At 38.4% G+C, this 15,794-nt stretch overlaps 1 protein-coding gene across 3 annotated transcripts in view; it reads left to right on the top strand.

Annotated features, from left to right (window-relative positions):
- Nucleotides 1-15,794, top strand: part of tanc1b (tetratricopeptide repeat, ankyrin repeat and coiled-coil containing 1b) — a 321,757-nt gene that overhangs the window by 259,123 nt on the left and 46,840 nt on the right. For all 3 annotated transcript variants that reach the window (XM_079822412.1, XM_079822411.1, XM_079822413.1), the window contains one exon: nucleotides 6,928-7,535. In XM_079822412.1, coding sequence (XP_079678538.1) covers nucleotides 6,928-7,535 — 608 coding nt within the window. The remainder of the gene's footprint in view (nucleotides 1-6,927; nucleotides 7,536-15,794) is intronic.

The raw sequence follows: 15,794 nt of genomic DNA, 5'->3' as shown, positions 1-15,794 counted from the left end.
GACCTACTGTGAGCTGTTGGGAACCGATGGTATTTGCTTCTGTTGAAGTCGCCAGCCCACATTATTTCAGCTTGTATTTAAAATAATCATGTTTAGCAGCAGAATTCGTAAGGAAAAACTACATTACCCATGAGGCTGTACAAAGAATTCAAAACGAGCGGCAAAAGAGCTCTTTAGCTCCACCCCCTCCCATAAAGCACTGCGAATTTTGTTGCACATTTTGTAAATTAAATAACATTTAATTATATTGCTTTTATTCATATAATCAACATTTTTAAATTTCTCCATCGTTTTTAAACTTGATTATGCTGTTCGCAATGCTTCATGGCCTTATAGTTCTTTCCCTCATTAAAGCCGTTAAGGACACAGTCTTGTACCTTTTGTATTTTGTATCATTTTCAAATACTTTTTTGCTTCCAATCATGGTTTGAAGTGTTAAGATTCACCTCGTAGCCATTTGCGGGTGTATTTCAACTGTGGTGTGTAACACAGTCACTCCCACTAGCAACTTTGGCGGGTTTAATTTTATTGTAGCCTTCTCAAAAGGCATCGGTTAGAATCGCGTTGCGCATTATAACCAATCACACGCTATTCTGTTGAGCTTATGAATGCAATGTCTAATAATGAGAGGCGTCCAGATTAGCCATCGCGGAAACGCCTGAGTTTTGCTCTCACTCGCTGAAATCTGCTCTCTCATCATAAACAACAAAGAGATGTGTGTGTGATGGACGTAGATTCATTCATCACACAGTGATTGACTGTTTTGTTCTATTTCAGCAGGAAAATAGTTTCAAACAAAGATCACAGCAGAACCACAGCGCATCTGATGTGACTGGCATAAAGTTGGCTTGATGTTGGACGCTCGATTTTCACAAATTTAGGGGCCGTCTCTAAAGTTACACACAACATTGGTACACACATTTCTAACTTCAATAGCATTTGAAGAGAATGACTTACAGTCATAAAACCAACTGTGAAGTGTTCATCTAGGTGTCTGGTGCAGAGATGTATAAAGTACTAGAGACACATACTTGAGTAAAAGTACAAGTTCCTTATCAAAAAAGTGACTTGAGTAGAAGTTGAAGTGTTCTTTAAGCACCACACTTAAGTAGAAGTACTAAAGTATTCAACTATTTTTGTACTTAAGTATTGCAAGTAGTTTATTTTAAAATGTACTACTCAAGTACTGAAAGTAAAAGTACAAGTATTGTGTTATGTAGTTATTAAAGAAAGTAGTCAAAAGTTTGAACATCATATTGTTTTTATTATTTCAAATGATTAAGCTAAAGGACAATCACAATGTTGGTAGGTAATTTTTCTACATATTGTCATATAAATAACCTGAAAATACTGTAGTTCATTAACATTAAATCTTACTATAACCACTCTTACTAAAAAAAAAATGGGGTAAGCACACTTATATTCTCATTTGAAGAGGTGTTCTGAGTAAATGATTTGTTTGTAACACTTTAGAAATTGGTTTGATTTGTTAACATTACATTAGTTAACGTATTAGACTAATAACTAACATGAACTAACCATGATCAATACATTTGTTAATGTATTTATTAATATTTGTTAATCTTAGTTAATAAAAATACAGCTGTTCATTGTTTGTATATGTTACTTCACAGTGCACATTAACTATGTAAACAAATAGAGCAATTTGAGTGCAAGACGCTCGTGTTGTTTTAAAGACAGTGAATGCGCGTTCGCGGGGCTCTCTCGCGCGCTCTCTCTCTCGCGCTCTGTCTCTCTCTCTCTCTCTCTCTCGCTCTCTCTCTCTCTCTCTCTCTCTCTCGCGCTCTCTCTCTCTCTCTCTCTCTCTCTCTCTCTCTCGCGCTCTCTCTCTCTCGCGCCTCTCTCTCTCTCTCTCTCTCTCTCTCTCTGTCTCTCTCTCGCGCTCTCTCTCTCTCTCGCGCGCTCTGTCTCTCTCTCTCGCACTCTCGCGCGCGCTCTCTCTCGCGCGCTCTGTCTCTCTCTCGCACTCTCGCGCGCGCTCTCTCTCTCTCATGCGCGGTAATGTGGGTTTGGAATGGAATGATTCGTAACATTTTTATAATTGTAACGAGTAACGATGCAGCACATAAAAAAAATATCGGAGTAAAAGTATTAAACTCATCGAAAATATGTACTGAAGTAAAAGTGGAAGTAGGAGAAAAAAATAACACTCTAGTAAAGTACAGATACTGCCTTTTAGTACTTAAGTACAGTAGTGAAGTAGTTCTACTTCGTTACTATACATCTCTGGTCTGGTATGATGCACACCTTTTAGATGTTTGATATTTAAACTGTCAAATCACATGAGAATATGGATATGTATTTCACTAGACTACTGTATGGGCTCATACACAAAATACTTCCTGCACCGCTGAAAAAGACGACGGGCACTGTTGCACTTTATAGTCTTCTTCTTCTTCTTTAGTCTTTTCTTTTGGTTTGTGAGAAGTGTTTTTGTCAGATTCACCCATATTCTTCTAATGTGCTCAGATCAGGTTTGGTCTCCATTTCAGACTTTCTCCACCTCATCTTGTCACTTTGGGCAGGAGAATCTTGTAGCTCTAATGAGGAACATTGACCCTCCAAATGAGACGCTATGACAGCTAGACAGTAATCCAGACAGTCGGAGGCGAAGAGGGAAAGGGAGCGAATTCGAGAGAGTGTTCGTGTTGGCGGCGTTTTGACAGCTTGAAAAAGGTAGTGCTCGACTAGCAGAGAAGAATCATCTACGTTTGAGACGTGTCAGACGGCAGATTGGAGTGTGTGTGAGTGAGCGCACGAGTACAAATGTGTGTTTTTGTACTTATGAAAGCCTCCTAATGCGTTCGCCGTCTAGCTGTCACTATAAGTGAGGAGAGTCAGTCTAGGAATGGCCGATATTTTTCAGCTTTTTTGACTATTTGTTAGACATCTTGATATTTATGTATTCGCTCTGAAATGGTTTAAAAGGGAGATTTTAAAATGTACAGTCACTGTAGCCTAGTAGATTTAACATGTTTGATGTAAGCAGTAAAATACACTAAAAACTGTTCAGATAATAGCCATGTTTTCAACACTGTTTTCCACTAAATGAACACAAGGAAGATTCATATGTAAGCATTTTTATTTATATGCACCATACATACTTAAGAAAATATTTACCTATATACACTATCATTCAAGATACTAGACTTTTTACTTTATTATAAATCTTGATCTTAACAAGGTTGTAATAGAATCTGTCGTTTGAACTTCAGTAGCAAAATCAGTGTTAGAGTTGTAATGTTTGATTCATTTCTTTGAATCAGTTCAAACTGTTCATGAAAGTCTCCACATTTTGATTTATTAAACCCATAAAGCTTGACATATCCAGTAATAGTCCGTAAAATCCCAATTTTGTGCATTTTAGCAGGGCAAATAAAAATCTGAACCGGTCTGCCTGGGCCAATAGAACAAATTGAGTCCTGATATATTAAAGGCACAGCTCAATGTGACATCGATTATAATGGTTTTTGTGAAGATTGCTGTGTTCACTTAAATTGAAAGTTGTTATATTATTTAAAGCTTAATAAATGTTCAAATTAATAGCTTTCGGTTTTACTGTAATGGCTAAAATTGAGCAAAAAATCAATTTCGTAGAGACATCAGTTTCAGTGATACTGCCCTTTTGTCATAAAAAGATGCTATTAAACACATTTTTTTAAATATACTGCCTTAATGTTGTGTCTACATTCATCTGGAGATTAAATGTGAACGTATTACAATATAAAAATCTATTAAAAACTTTAACGTTTAATGTAATCATGATTAATTACAGAAAAATGTGCGATTAATTAGCAGATTTTTTTTTTATTCATTGACAGCGCTAGTTTTTATTAAACTCATGTTGATCATTTAGAAGCCTTAGAGATTTGTGCATCAAATATGGTAGCTTTTTTTATCTTTATAGGGTTAAAATGTATGTGAAAATATATGTAGGTAAATATTGCTTTATCCTAAAGGTGCATGCAAACGATTGAATATGAATCTTGATACAGTGTGAACAAACAAGCCTCTAATAATCAGGCATTTGGTCAGGTTTCTAGTGTGATTTCCTCTGTTCGTTTGTCTGTGATGACGACAGTCTAATGCATCGCCTCAGCCTTTGAAGCCTTTCATCCAGCAGTTTCTCCAGGTAGCAGGACACGTCTCACGAGGAGCATGCTGTTGTGGGTCCTCATGTGGCGGCTGGATGTGTGATGTAAAATACATTCTGTTGTTCTCTCTCAACTGCGGGACTGTGTTATTCCTGCAATATGAGCAGCGTTACTGGCCCTATTGACTTGTAGGTGTGTGTGTGTGTGTGTGTGTGCGTGTGTGTGTGTGTGTGTGTGTGTGTGCGTGTGTGCGTGTGTGCGTGCGTGTGCGTGTGTGTGTGTGTGTGTGTGTGTGTGTGTTTTCAGTCTTCCAGTTGACCTTGTGGATAGAAAAAAAAAAGCCTTTAAGTGTTTGTCAGTAATGTGATGTCTGGAGAAAACCATGTTTCAGTGTCTATGAAGTGTGTGCAGGTGCTCTCTGGTTACATGACTTCCTGTCATTCTATCAAACATACTAATGTGTTATCTGTAATCAAAATACGATGACAAACCTGTCCTTTCACTTTGTCATGAATGAATTAGTCATAAAACATAAATTGAATGTTTTATTTTATTTGATAAAATAACAGTTTCTTAAAGCTACACTGTGTAACTTTTTTAGTTTATTCTTAGCTAAAAACACTTAGTTCTTTCAAAAATATATGTGCTTTTTAATGTATATTTACTTCTTTCAAGTAATAAAGTATTCTCGTAAGTTTATAATATGCCATTGAAAATGCATACGGGTGAGGGTTCGAATGCGGGTCGCCATGTTGCCCCTCCATCTTGAAAGTACATTAGCCAAAGAGGGACATACCCGTGAATTCAAGCTTCGCCTTTCGCGTTTTAACACTCGATGGCACCGTGTCGAATGTGGACGAGGTCGTCATGTTAATCTTGGACTAAATCGGCCACCGTAGGAGTTAAAACGAAATCGGAATTGAGAGGAACAGAAACTAAAATTCACTGGATGGTCATATACCTTTTCACCACTAGATGGGGAAAAATATCACACAGTGTAGCTTTAAATAATGACACAAACATAATTTTTTTTATTTATTTATTGTAAAAATACCTTCATCTGGTACACCACTTCAGTGACTTTGACAGTTATTTGTTTGTTTGTTTTTTTTAAGTAGACTTAAGCGTTAGTTCAAGGTCTAACAAAAGAAAACAAATAATTAACAATATAAATCCTTTAAAAAAATAATGCTTGATATGATTTCCATTGGTGTTTTCAGCGTTAAAACTAATATAAATATTATAGTATATTATATTGAAATTACAAAACGTTTGAAGTTGAATTCCGTTCAATGTTAATTTTCTCACAATGTAAAAAAGTTACAAATTTTTCCCCCGTATGATTCATTGTTTTTGCTTGTTTCTAATGTTTGTGTGAAGGATGTTCATATTTTTAGTTATTATTAGAGTTTGTCAGTGAAAAAAACTAGTGGTGGGCCGTTATCGGCATTAACGTGAGACTCTTATCGGGCGATAAAAAAAATATCGCCGTCAATCTATTCTCAAAGTTGGGTTGGTAGCTGGGTCTATACTACTCAAGCTATGATGACTTTCGAGTTGACACGCACCCGCCTCCTCTCATTCAGTCCGGTTTAACCCTCTGAACATCCTCATGAGAGCGTCTTGCACATAGAGTTAATTCTACTAATTCCCGCAGATTTCGCACTCGCATCTGAAGCACACACACACATACCGTAATAAAGCCGCCTCTGACATACAAGTGCAAAAATGAGCTCCTTTATCCATCTTATTAATGGTCAAATACACTCAAAAATGTCTCATCTTGGTGAGTTTTAACATAAATATAGTCGTAAACAGTTCACAGGAACAGTGGGATCCATCCGTGCGTCAGGTCTTAAAGGGACAGAAGTTATTTATTATTCAAATTACAAAAAGACAAATGATCACTTACTAGCACACATATTCTGAATGCCTTCGGCAGAATTCAAATGAGCCATTTTAATCTAGATTAATTCCACGATTACAGTGAGATTTAATCTAGATTAAAAAAATTAATCTATGCCCACCACTAAAAAACACAAAAATAAAGTAATTCTTTATGACTAATAATAATGTTAAGGTGACAATAAATACTTTCCACTAGAAGGGAGAACAAAATAACTGAACTGAATTCAAAACTTCAATGTATACGTCAAAAAAATCAACAGATTGAGAACGACCCAAAACATAAGATGACCACCTCTGGGAAAATGTGTCCTGTCTAAATAAGGCTTTCGGGAAACATTCTGGATGTATTTCTCCACATGACATTCCCGCCTTGTCTTTACAGGAGATCACCAGTCTGACAAAAGAAAACAAATAATTAACAATATAAATCCTTTAAAAAAATAATGCTTAATATGATTTCCATTGGTGTTTTCTGCATTAAAACTAATATAAATATTATAGTGTATTATATTGAAATTACAAAACGTTTGAAGTTGAATTCTGTTCAATGTTAATTTTCTCACAATGTAAAAAAGTCATACATTTTCCCCCCGTATGATTCATTGTTTTTGATTGTTTCTAATGTTTGTGTGAAGGATGTTCATATTTTTAGTTATTAGAATTTGTCAGTGAAAAAAAAACTAAAATCAAGTAATTCTTTATGACTAATAATAATGTTAAGATGCCAATAAATACTTTCCACTAGATGGGAGGACAAAATAACTTGACTGAATTCAAAACTCGTCCAAAAAATCAACAGGTTGAGAACGACCCAAAACATAAGACGATCACCTCTGGGAAAATGGGTCCTGTCTAAAATAGGCTTTTTTTTCTCCACTTGACATTCCCGCTTTTGTCTTTACAGGAGATCACCAGTCTGCTTCCCTTCTCCAAGATCAGCCTGGACGAATTCCCGGACAGCAAGGAGATCGGGACGGACCTGAACGCCTACATACAGTACCGCATCAACGGCAGCCAGAACATACTCAACAACATCTCCCTCAACGGAAAAGCCGACCCCATCATCGTGGGCAAAGTCAGCTCCCACCTCACCTCCCGCAGCCAGGGCTCGTACCTGTACCTCAAACTGACCCTTGACCTCTTCGAGAAGGGTCATCTGGTCATCAAGAGCGCGAGCTACAAGGTGGTGCCGGTCTCTCTGTCGGAGCTGTACCTGCTGCAGTGCAACATGAAGTTCTTGAGCAACTCTGCGTTCGAGCGCGCGGTGCCCGTCCTCAACGTGGCGCTGGCGTCTCTTCACCCCATGACGGACGAGCAGCTGTTTCAGGCGCTGAATGCGGGCAGCGGGCGAGGAGAGCTGCTGTGGGACGACTTCCAGCAGAGGATGGAGACCCTCTCGTGTTTCCTCATCAAACGCAGGGATAAGACGCGGATGTTCTGCCACCCGTCCTTCAGAGAGTGGCTGGTGTGGCGAGCGGACGGAGAGAGTTCGGACTTCCTGTGTGACCCCAGGTGAGAGAGTTCGGACTTCCTGTTACCCCTTTTCCACCAAGGCAGTGCTAGAGCTAATTCAGAGCCAGAGCTAGTCCCAGTTCATAGTTGGTTCGACTGAGGAGCCTTCTAAGAACCGTTTGCTTTTCCACATGCTGAGAGCCACAACAGAGCCAGGTGATGCGGCAATGTTGCCAAGTCCGTAGTTTTGCCGCGGGCTGTTTTTTTCATGTCCGCGGGATGAAGCGACCCCAATTATGTGATATTTAGCCCCGGGAATGTGAATTTTAGTTGGTAAACATTAGCCTGGATGCCAGCCGAACGTAGCCCCGCCCACAACATTTTTACTCGGGCAGTTCGGGTCTGGACTTGATCGGTAGAGGAGTAATTATGCGGTAGAGGAGTAATTATATAGAAACTGTTCGGACCAGTGAAATTGTCAGGGCGGGCTTTAGACGATGATGGACAGATGATCAACAGTAACGTAATCATCCACGTCATCAAAGAGAGTTTGGGTTGAGTTTGTTCTAATCCTAAACGGAGAACTTGTTCGTATATGCATTCACTTTACTATTTCTCTCAGAAATGATGATCGTGTTGGTAAGTACTCTGTGTATCCTTAAATTCTTTTTTTACAACACCGGCAAAGATCGTTTACATTCATCTTTTTCTTCTAACGTTAGGCTACTTATTCTAGTGTGCGCGCAGGTACAGGGTTGCCAAGTCTTTACAACAAAACCCGCACAATTGCTAACGTTCCTCAAAACTAGCCAAAAACAAGTCCAATAGCTTTCCAGGGGTGGGGTTCTTCGGGGAAAAAGGCATTTGGGGGGATAAAATGTGTTATTTTGGCAGGGCTGGCTGCTAAAAATCGCATTCCTGGGTCTGTATATCACATAATTGGGGTCGCTTCAACCCGCGGACATGGCAACACAGTGCAGTTGAGTTCTGTTGACATTTGCGTCGCTCCGTTGCTCTGATTGGTTGTAGGTCTATCCAATTGAGGTCTTTCCTGGTTCGGTTGAAACACGCCCCATAATCACAGCCCAACGGAGCAGTATCAGACTCATATTCTGACTAGAATTGAGTATGACGATGTCAGGCTAGGCAACCATGCCAAAAAACACATATTTTACCCCCAAATGTGATTTTTACTGGGGAATCCCCCCTGAAACACGATTGGGCTTGTTTTGAGTGGCAATTGGGTGGGTTTTGTTGTGAAAACCTGGCAACCCTGGGCAGCGGGAAACAAACAAACACCAGGCTTGTTCGAAATGCATCGGCACTGCGCAAACCGATCCACGTATGATATTTTTTTTTTAAACGCATGAGTGAATCAAAAGCATAAGGAGTCGTGTGCTCTCGCTGGACTCGTTATCATACGGCGATCGGTCTCTGCACAGCTGCGAACAAGCCTTCCATCAACAAAGCAAACGTTGCGTTACTATTGATTCACATGGCTTTACGATCCTACATCGGCATGAAAACACAGCGAATCCAACGCATTTATCCAGTTCGCCGTAATTTGTATAGACGGAGATTACAAACGAGCAGCAGATGTTAGCTCCATTAGCTGCTATTTCAACAATGGCGGATCTCAAGTTTGTGTTGATCTTGACCAAGAAACAAAACATGTAATTTATATATATATATAATGGAAAAGGGACCGGCCCCCGAGTATGTCCACAACATCAAATCTGGCCCCCTTTTAAAAAAGTTTGGACACCCCTGATTTAAAGTCATTATTGTGTTAAAGCGTTAGAACCTTTAGATTTATTACACATAAACAAAGGCTACAACAGCCATGAGGGTGAGCAAATGAGTAAATTAATGGGTTTTTTATTAATATGGAATATTTTTGGTTCATGAAATGTCCCTAATAAACTCTAAATAAGAAATTAAACTGCCAGTAGGTGGCAGTAAACATCTAAATAAGTAAGTCTATGGGCCATATTTTAATGATCTGAGCTCATGGTCTGAAGCGCAGGTGCACTTAAGGCGTGTCCGAATCCACTTTTGCTAGTTTAATGGCGGAAAAAATGGTTGGGGCGCCCAGCACATGGTCCATAAGGGTTGTCCCTAGGCTCTTAATGAGTCATGGGTGTGTTTTAGGCGTAACGTGCAATAAACCAATCAGAGTCTCATCTCTCATTCCCTTTAAAAGCCAGTTGTGTTCGCACCATGGCGGATTCACTATTTACATGCGAGCGGAAAGACTGAACGCTTCTCCAGAGAGGAATCCTTTTATTTTTAATGTCTAAAAATGTGTGTGTGCTGCGGCACGTCCCTGTGTGTGTAATAATCAGAGTGTATGCACATTGTGCACCCGCCTATAGGCACATATTACTAACACACCCTTTAAATAACACAAAAAATACTGCACGATTGACTTTAGAACAGGTTTGTGTTGGTCAATAGCGCAGTCGTTTTCAGTTCCTCACAATAGCAATGCTCCAACAATGTGCCTCGTTTTCAGACCAGCACGACCATGGGCGAACAAATGGCCGTGACTGCATTTGCTATTTAAACAATGTGACGCTGGATGTGAAAAAGAGCTGAAACTAGCAAAAAAAACACTTGCATACGCGAGTTTGGCGTCACATTGCGCTGGGTGTATGATGGGGCCATTCAGTCATTCATTCATTGTAATTTTTCATGGACAAAAACAGACATTTTTGTGTCTAAAATATAACAATATTAACCTATTTATTGAACGGTTGTATAAAATCAGTATCACATTTGCACTCGTACTATTCAGGACAAAAACATCACCCCCGGGGTATTGCTTAAAGGCTTTTTAAATTTGTTTATACTGTTGTCTGAGGTCAACTAATGACGTTCACGTGGTTTTTACATTCAGAAACATCATAATGAATAAGTAATAGGATATTTTCTGCCTTGGTTTTGAGGCTCTCTGAAAAACGCTCGGTTTTGATGGCCGTGCTGCACTGAAGACTTGGAAGTAAACGGCTGGGATTGGATAAGATTTGCATATTTAATGAGCTTCAGCTCCCCTGTCAGTACACGCAAGGAATTGTTTTGAAAGCGTCTGGAGAATCGCTCTCAAAATATATTTTTATATCCATCTCATCCACCCGCGATTGATTGGAATGTTATTTCTGTATCATTTCGCCCAATCATCAGTGAATATAACCGCACACACGCGCGCGCACGCAAGCAAGCAAGGAATGTTATTTCACTATAGCTTGCCTGAAAAACACATAGCCCCGGGACGTTGGGCTTTGCGAGCCCTGGCGTTACAAGTCCGAGTCTGATCCCGAATGAACCAATAACAGCTTCTCCAGCCTGTGACCGCGTGCTAAGGTGTGTAATCAATAGATATCAAACCATCTGTAACAATGCAATACTAACACACATAAAAACATGTTTTACTCACATAAGTGTGTTGCACCATTCCTGTCGTGTCCAATATAGAAGCACAGCTTTGTGTTTTCATCTCAATATGTCTGCAAATCCAGTCTCGACCTGTGTCTTGTTTACAAACGAATCCGCAGTGAAATGAAGCGAACAAACGCAATGTCTTACGCAAGTGAGCTGGAACCGCATGTTTATTGCTCGACCCGTTTAGCTCCACGAGTCGGTGGGCGGGGCTTGAGGCGGTGCTTCTGCTTCCTATGACGTCAATGGTCGACATATTGTGAGATCTCTCGTTTTCTGGGCCTGGTGTCTATAAAAGCTTTTCTTTGACTAACAAGGACGTTTTCAGCTCTGAAACTTACAGGATATTCTTATATCACAATTAACTTTTATATATCAAAGGCTCAAAGGAAAGTTGATTTCTCAATTCATCACCCCTTTAACTATATCATGATATAAATATGAGACAAAAGCTCATAGAGGGGCATTTTTGCCCCAATATCTTTAATTTTCAGGCATATAACTGCATAATAGGCTCCATCACACAGTGAGTTATTGCCCTGCTTCATGTTCGTCACCATAAACTGTAAGAAAGATGACCTACTGTAGTCGGATGGCGTCTGTTTTTTTGGGGGCCGATTCAACATGTAGAATCGCTGTTGGGACGTCGGTGACAGAGAGAACTCTGATTGGCTGTTAGGCTTAGTGAACAAGTGCATGAGAATAAGAGCAAAGAAGTTAAAATGGTACAGATACAAGGCTGTTCTAATTTTACATCATCTTACCGGAGTGTTCCTGGGCAGATATTTTAATAATAACATGAGTGGAGTTAAATTGATATTAAAGGGTTAGTTCACCCAAAAATGAAAATTCTGTCATTAATTACTCACCCTCATGTCGTTCGACACCCGTAAGACCTCCGTTCATCTTCAGAACACAAATGAAGATATTTTAGTGTAAAGCTGATGCTGAGAAAGGCTTCAGACAGGCCTTCATTGGCATTCAGTACATTTACACTCACAAGACCCATAAAAGGCACTTAAAACGTCGTTACAAAGTCCATCTCACCACAGTGACTCTACAATAATTTTACGATGCGACGACAAAAGTTTTTGTGTGCAAAAAAAAATCAAAATAACACCTTTATCCAACTTGTTCATGTCTTCCGTGTGTGCCTCCACGACGCATGCGCGAGAATATGACGTAGCGCCAGCGTTCGGGAATCCATGAAATGCACACTTTAATCCCATTTTGAGCACAACGCCGAGACCTAAAGCACGATCAATGTAGAATTCAACAGCTTAGACACGCGCGTCTTCCTCTGCTTGTAAACAAATCCCTTCTGGGTCATGTGTCCGAGCGCCGGATCTGCGTCATATTTTCGCGCATGCGAGTGGAGGAAGACAAGAACAAGTTGGATAAAGGCGTTATTTTGGAAAAACTATTGTCGTCGCATCGTAAAATTATTGTAGAGCCACTGTGGTGAGATGGACTTTGTAACGACGTTTTAAGTGCCTTTTATGGGTCTTGTGAGTGTAAATGTACTGAATGCCAATGGAGGCCTGTCTGAAGCCTTTCTCAGCATCAGCTTTACACTAAAATATCTTCATTTGTGTTCTGAAGATGAACGGAGGTCTTACGGTTGTCGAACGACATGAGAGTGAGTAATTAATGACAGAATTTTCATTTTTGGGTGAACTAACCCTTTAAGGATTGATATTCAAACGGCTTTGTTTACGGTTTGTTGGATTCAAACGCTCAGGTCTAGTGACAATAAAGTTTAATAAAGAGCCCATAGCTTGACTCTATTATTGAATACTCACGACAATCCAGGCACAAATTCATCCCCCAAAAAAGTTGAGAAATCACAAAAGCTGCATATTATCCCTAGTCTCTGAGCTTGTGCACATTGGCTATTAAAGAGCACTTGAGTTTGACAGCTCTGTTAACACTCAGTGAATCAGATGAGTCTGGAGCTCTGTTCATTATGATGGATGTACAGTATGCTATAGTGTGTTCAAATGGACGTTTAGGTTTAGATGTTGTTCTCTTTCATCTGTTGAGCTCCAGACACAGTTGAATTTACTAACTTCATTAAAATACGAACGGGAGTTTCCTGATTGGATACAGACAGATTGTGCTTGTGTATGTGTGTGAGATCCCAGATCTGACTTCACGGTGGGCTAATGAAATATTGTGATCTCTTGATGAGATGATGAAAGCCAGTGCTGATTTAAGATGTCTGCGCAACATCCTGCTTCCTCTTATTTAATTATTTTGATATAAATGACTAGTCCAGCTTTGATTATAGTCAGACGTTACTAAAACCAAAACATGTTCATGAATTGAAATAAAACAAATAACTGAAAAAATGTATAATAACTTTTTAGACAAAAATATCTGATATCGTCCGATATCTGTTCATTTTTAATGTTATCGTATCAGCCCGATAAGAAAATTTGGCCAATATATTAAAGCTCATAAATAATATATTATTTCCAATTATCAGAAAGTCATAATTAAGAGATAAAATGTTGAAAATATGACATGCTAAGTCAAAATCATAAATATGATTTTAAAAGAAATATTAAATTGAAAGATTCAATGTAATTGGTGTTATTATTATATATTGTTGTTGTTATTGGTATATATGCCTGATTTTGTATAGTGATTGTTTTTAAGACAAAATTGTTAAATTATTGTAAACAATGTATTGAAGTGATACTGCTGATTGCCAGGAATACAGCCATTGTTGCTGAAATGGCATTAAATCATAAATAAATAAATATGATTTTAAAAGTCCTCATTATTAGATAAAAAGTCAAAAATATGACATGCTAAGTCATTGTAAGATGAACAGTTGAAATTAGGACTTCAAAACTTCAAAATTAATTTCCTCTCATCACTGTAAAGCGGCTCTGAAGCATCTGTGTGTGAAGAGAGCTGGAGAAATAAAGCTGACTTGACTTCAGATGCGCACTGTTCGCCATGATGGGTTTGAATTGCATGAAATATGATTGAAAATACAGTTCAGTGCAACATGAGCAGTGCAAGTCTGTCATATAGACTACATCAAATTATACTGACAACATCATAATTGTGTGCTTAGGACATGGCTTTTATAGGACCCTATGAAATCCTTTTTATTTTTTCCCAAATTAAATGTTTCCATTTTTTTTTTTGTCCATTTTAATGGTTAAATTAAATTATAGCAATCAAAAAGCATGTCTAATTAATTGAAATCATGAAATGTATACAATATTTAATAACAATTTATTAAAAGTTTAACAAAAATTGCATGTTTAGGGCCCTATGAAATACTTATTTTTTCCTCAAATTCCATTTTTTAACCAAATTCTGTGTTTTGGACTCCATATTAATGGTTTAATTAAAGTTTGATACCATTATGATATGAGCATGATTTTCCTCAGTTTAGTGGAAATATAGTGAGGCAGCAGAGGCTGAAAACACCATGATTGTCGTGTGTGTGTGTGTGTGCGTGCGTGCGTGTGCTAAATAAAACCCTAACCCTTTTTCCCTTCCCGATACGATTCCGATACCTGTGCCGATACCGAGTACTGATCCGATACCTGTGTATCTGTATATACAGCTGTATACACTACTAGCCCTGTACGAACTGCTAGAATTATTTTATGGTGTGCTTCAGACTTATCTCTTAATAAAACATGAACAAATACATACAGTGAACTACTGTATTCATTACAGTATTTTTATTATCTGACATGCATTTGACAGTAATATTATTTATTTTTCTTAAGCGAAAAAGAACTTCAAATGCAGCCACAAATCTAACACTGCAAACTGAAAAAGGTATTTTAGTTGCACAATATAACTGTATAAAAAACAGTGCAACAAATAAATGTAGGAATATAAAAATATATATTAATCAGAAAATAATCTCTTTACAACAAAACAAGTGAAAAATAAGCAACCATCTTGGCATAATTATTATTAGTAGTGGAGATGTATTATTATTACATAGAGACGTAGCTAAATCTACTGTACAGCAGTAGCCTAATATATTCTGTCAATTTAAAATGTTTTGAACCAAACTTTTATTTTGACGGGTTGCCGTGAAAATATTTTCAGTGTTCCTTATATGACAGTTTTCCCAAATGAAACGGTAAATTCTCATGAAGTGACCGTTTATGCATTCGTGTCCTCATATAGTGACCATAGACTGTGAATATGGACGTAGAGAAACTGGTGGAGTTTGCCGCTTGATAGTGACACACACACGGCAGAGATTACAAAGACAGCGGGTGAGTGTCACGTGTGTGTGTGTGTGTGCGCGCTCGCTCGCGGGCGCCCGCCATCCACACAGAGACGAAATACTGCTACGTAAATACTGAACACGTTTTCATTTCTTCTTCGCTGCTCTAAACAATGGTTCTTTGTGGCAACACAGCACAACTTCCTGTGTCTGCAATGCATTCTGAGCAGCGAAGAAGAACCGCGCAGTGGTTAAGCAAAGCTAGCGGTCATAATAAATAGGTCTTGTTTAAGAAAATGGTATCGGATCGGTTCATGGGTTCAAGTACTCGCCAATACCAATGCCAGAATTTTTTGTGGTATCGGTAATATTTCCGATACTAGTATCGGAATCGGAACAACTCTAATAGTAAGGCGCAAACATTTCAAAATAAGAGTCTATGTGTATTTCGAGCTTGTTTGTAATGAAAAGTCAAGTCATTATATATTTGTTTTTGATTACACAATAAACTATATTTAATTTCATTCCCATTTAATTCATAGTCAGGAGGAAAGACCAGTATTTGACACATATTCAATAAAGTATCAGGGTTATAATAGTTCACTAAAACCATTAAAAAAATGTATTACTTGAAATTAAATAAATTTTAACTGAAATAAAAAAATAAA

This window comes from Gobio gobio (assembly GCF_949357685.1).
Source record: "Gobio gobio genome assembly, chromosome: 7".
In the NCBI taxonomy this organism is placed as follows: Eukaryota; Metazoa; Chordata; class Actinopteri; order Cypriniformes; family Gobionidae; genus Gobio; species Gobio gobio.
Note: the sequence above shows the minus strand (reverse complement) of the source record. Positions and strands in the feature narration are given on the sequence as shown.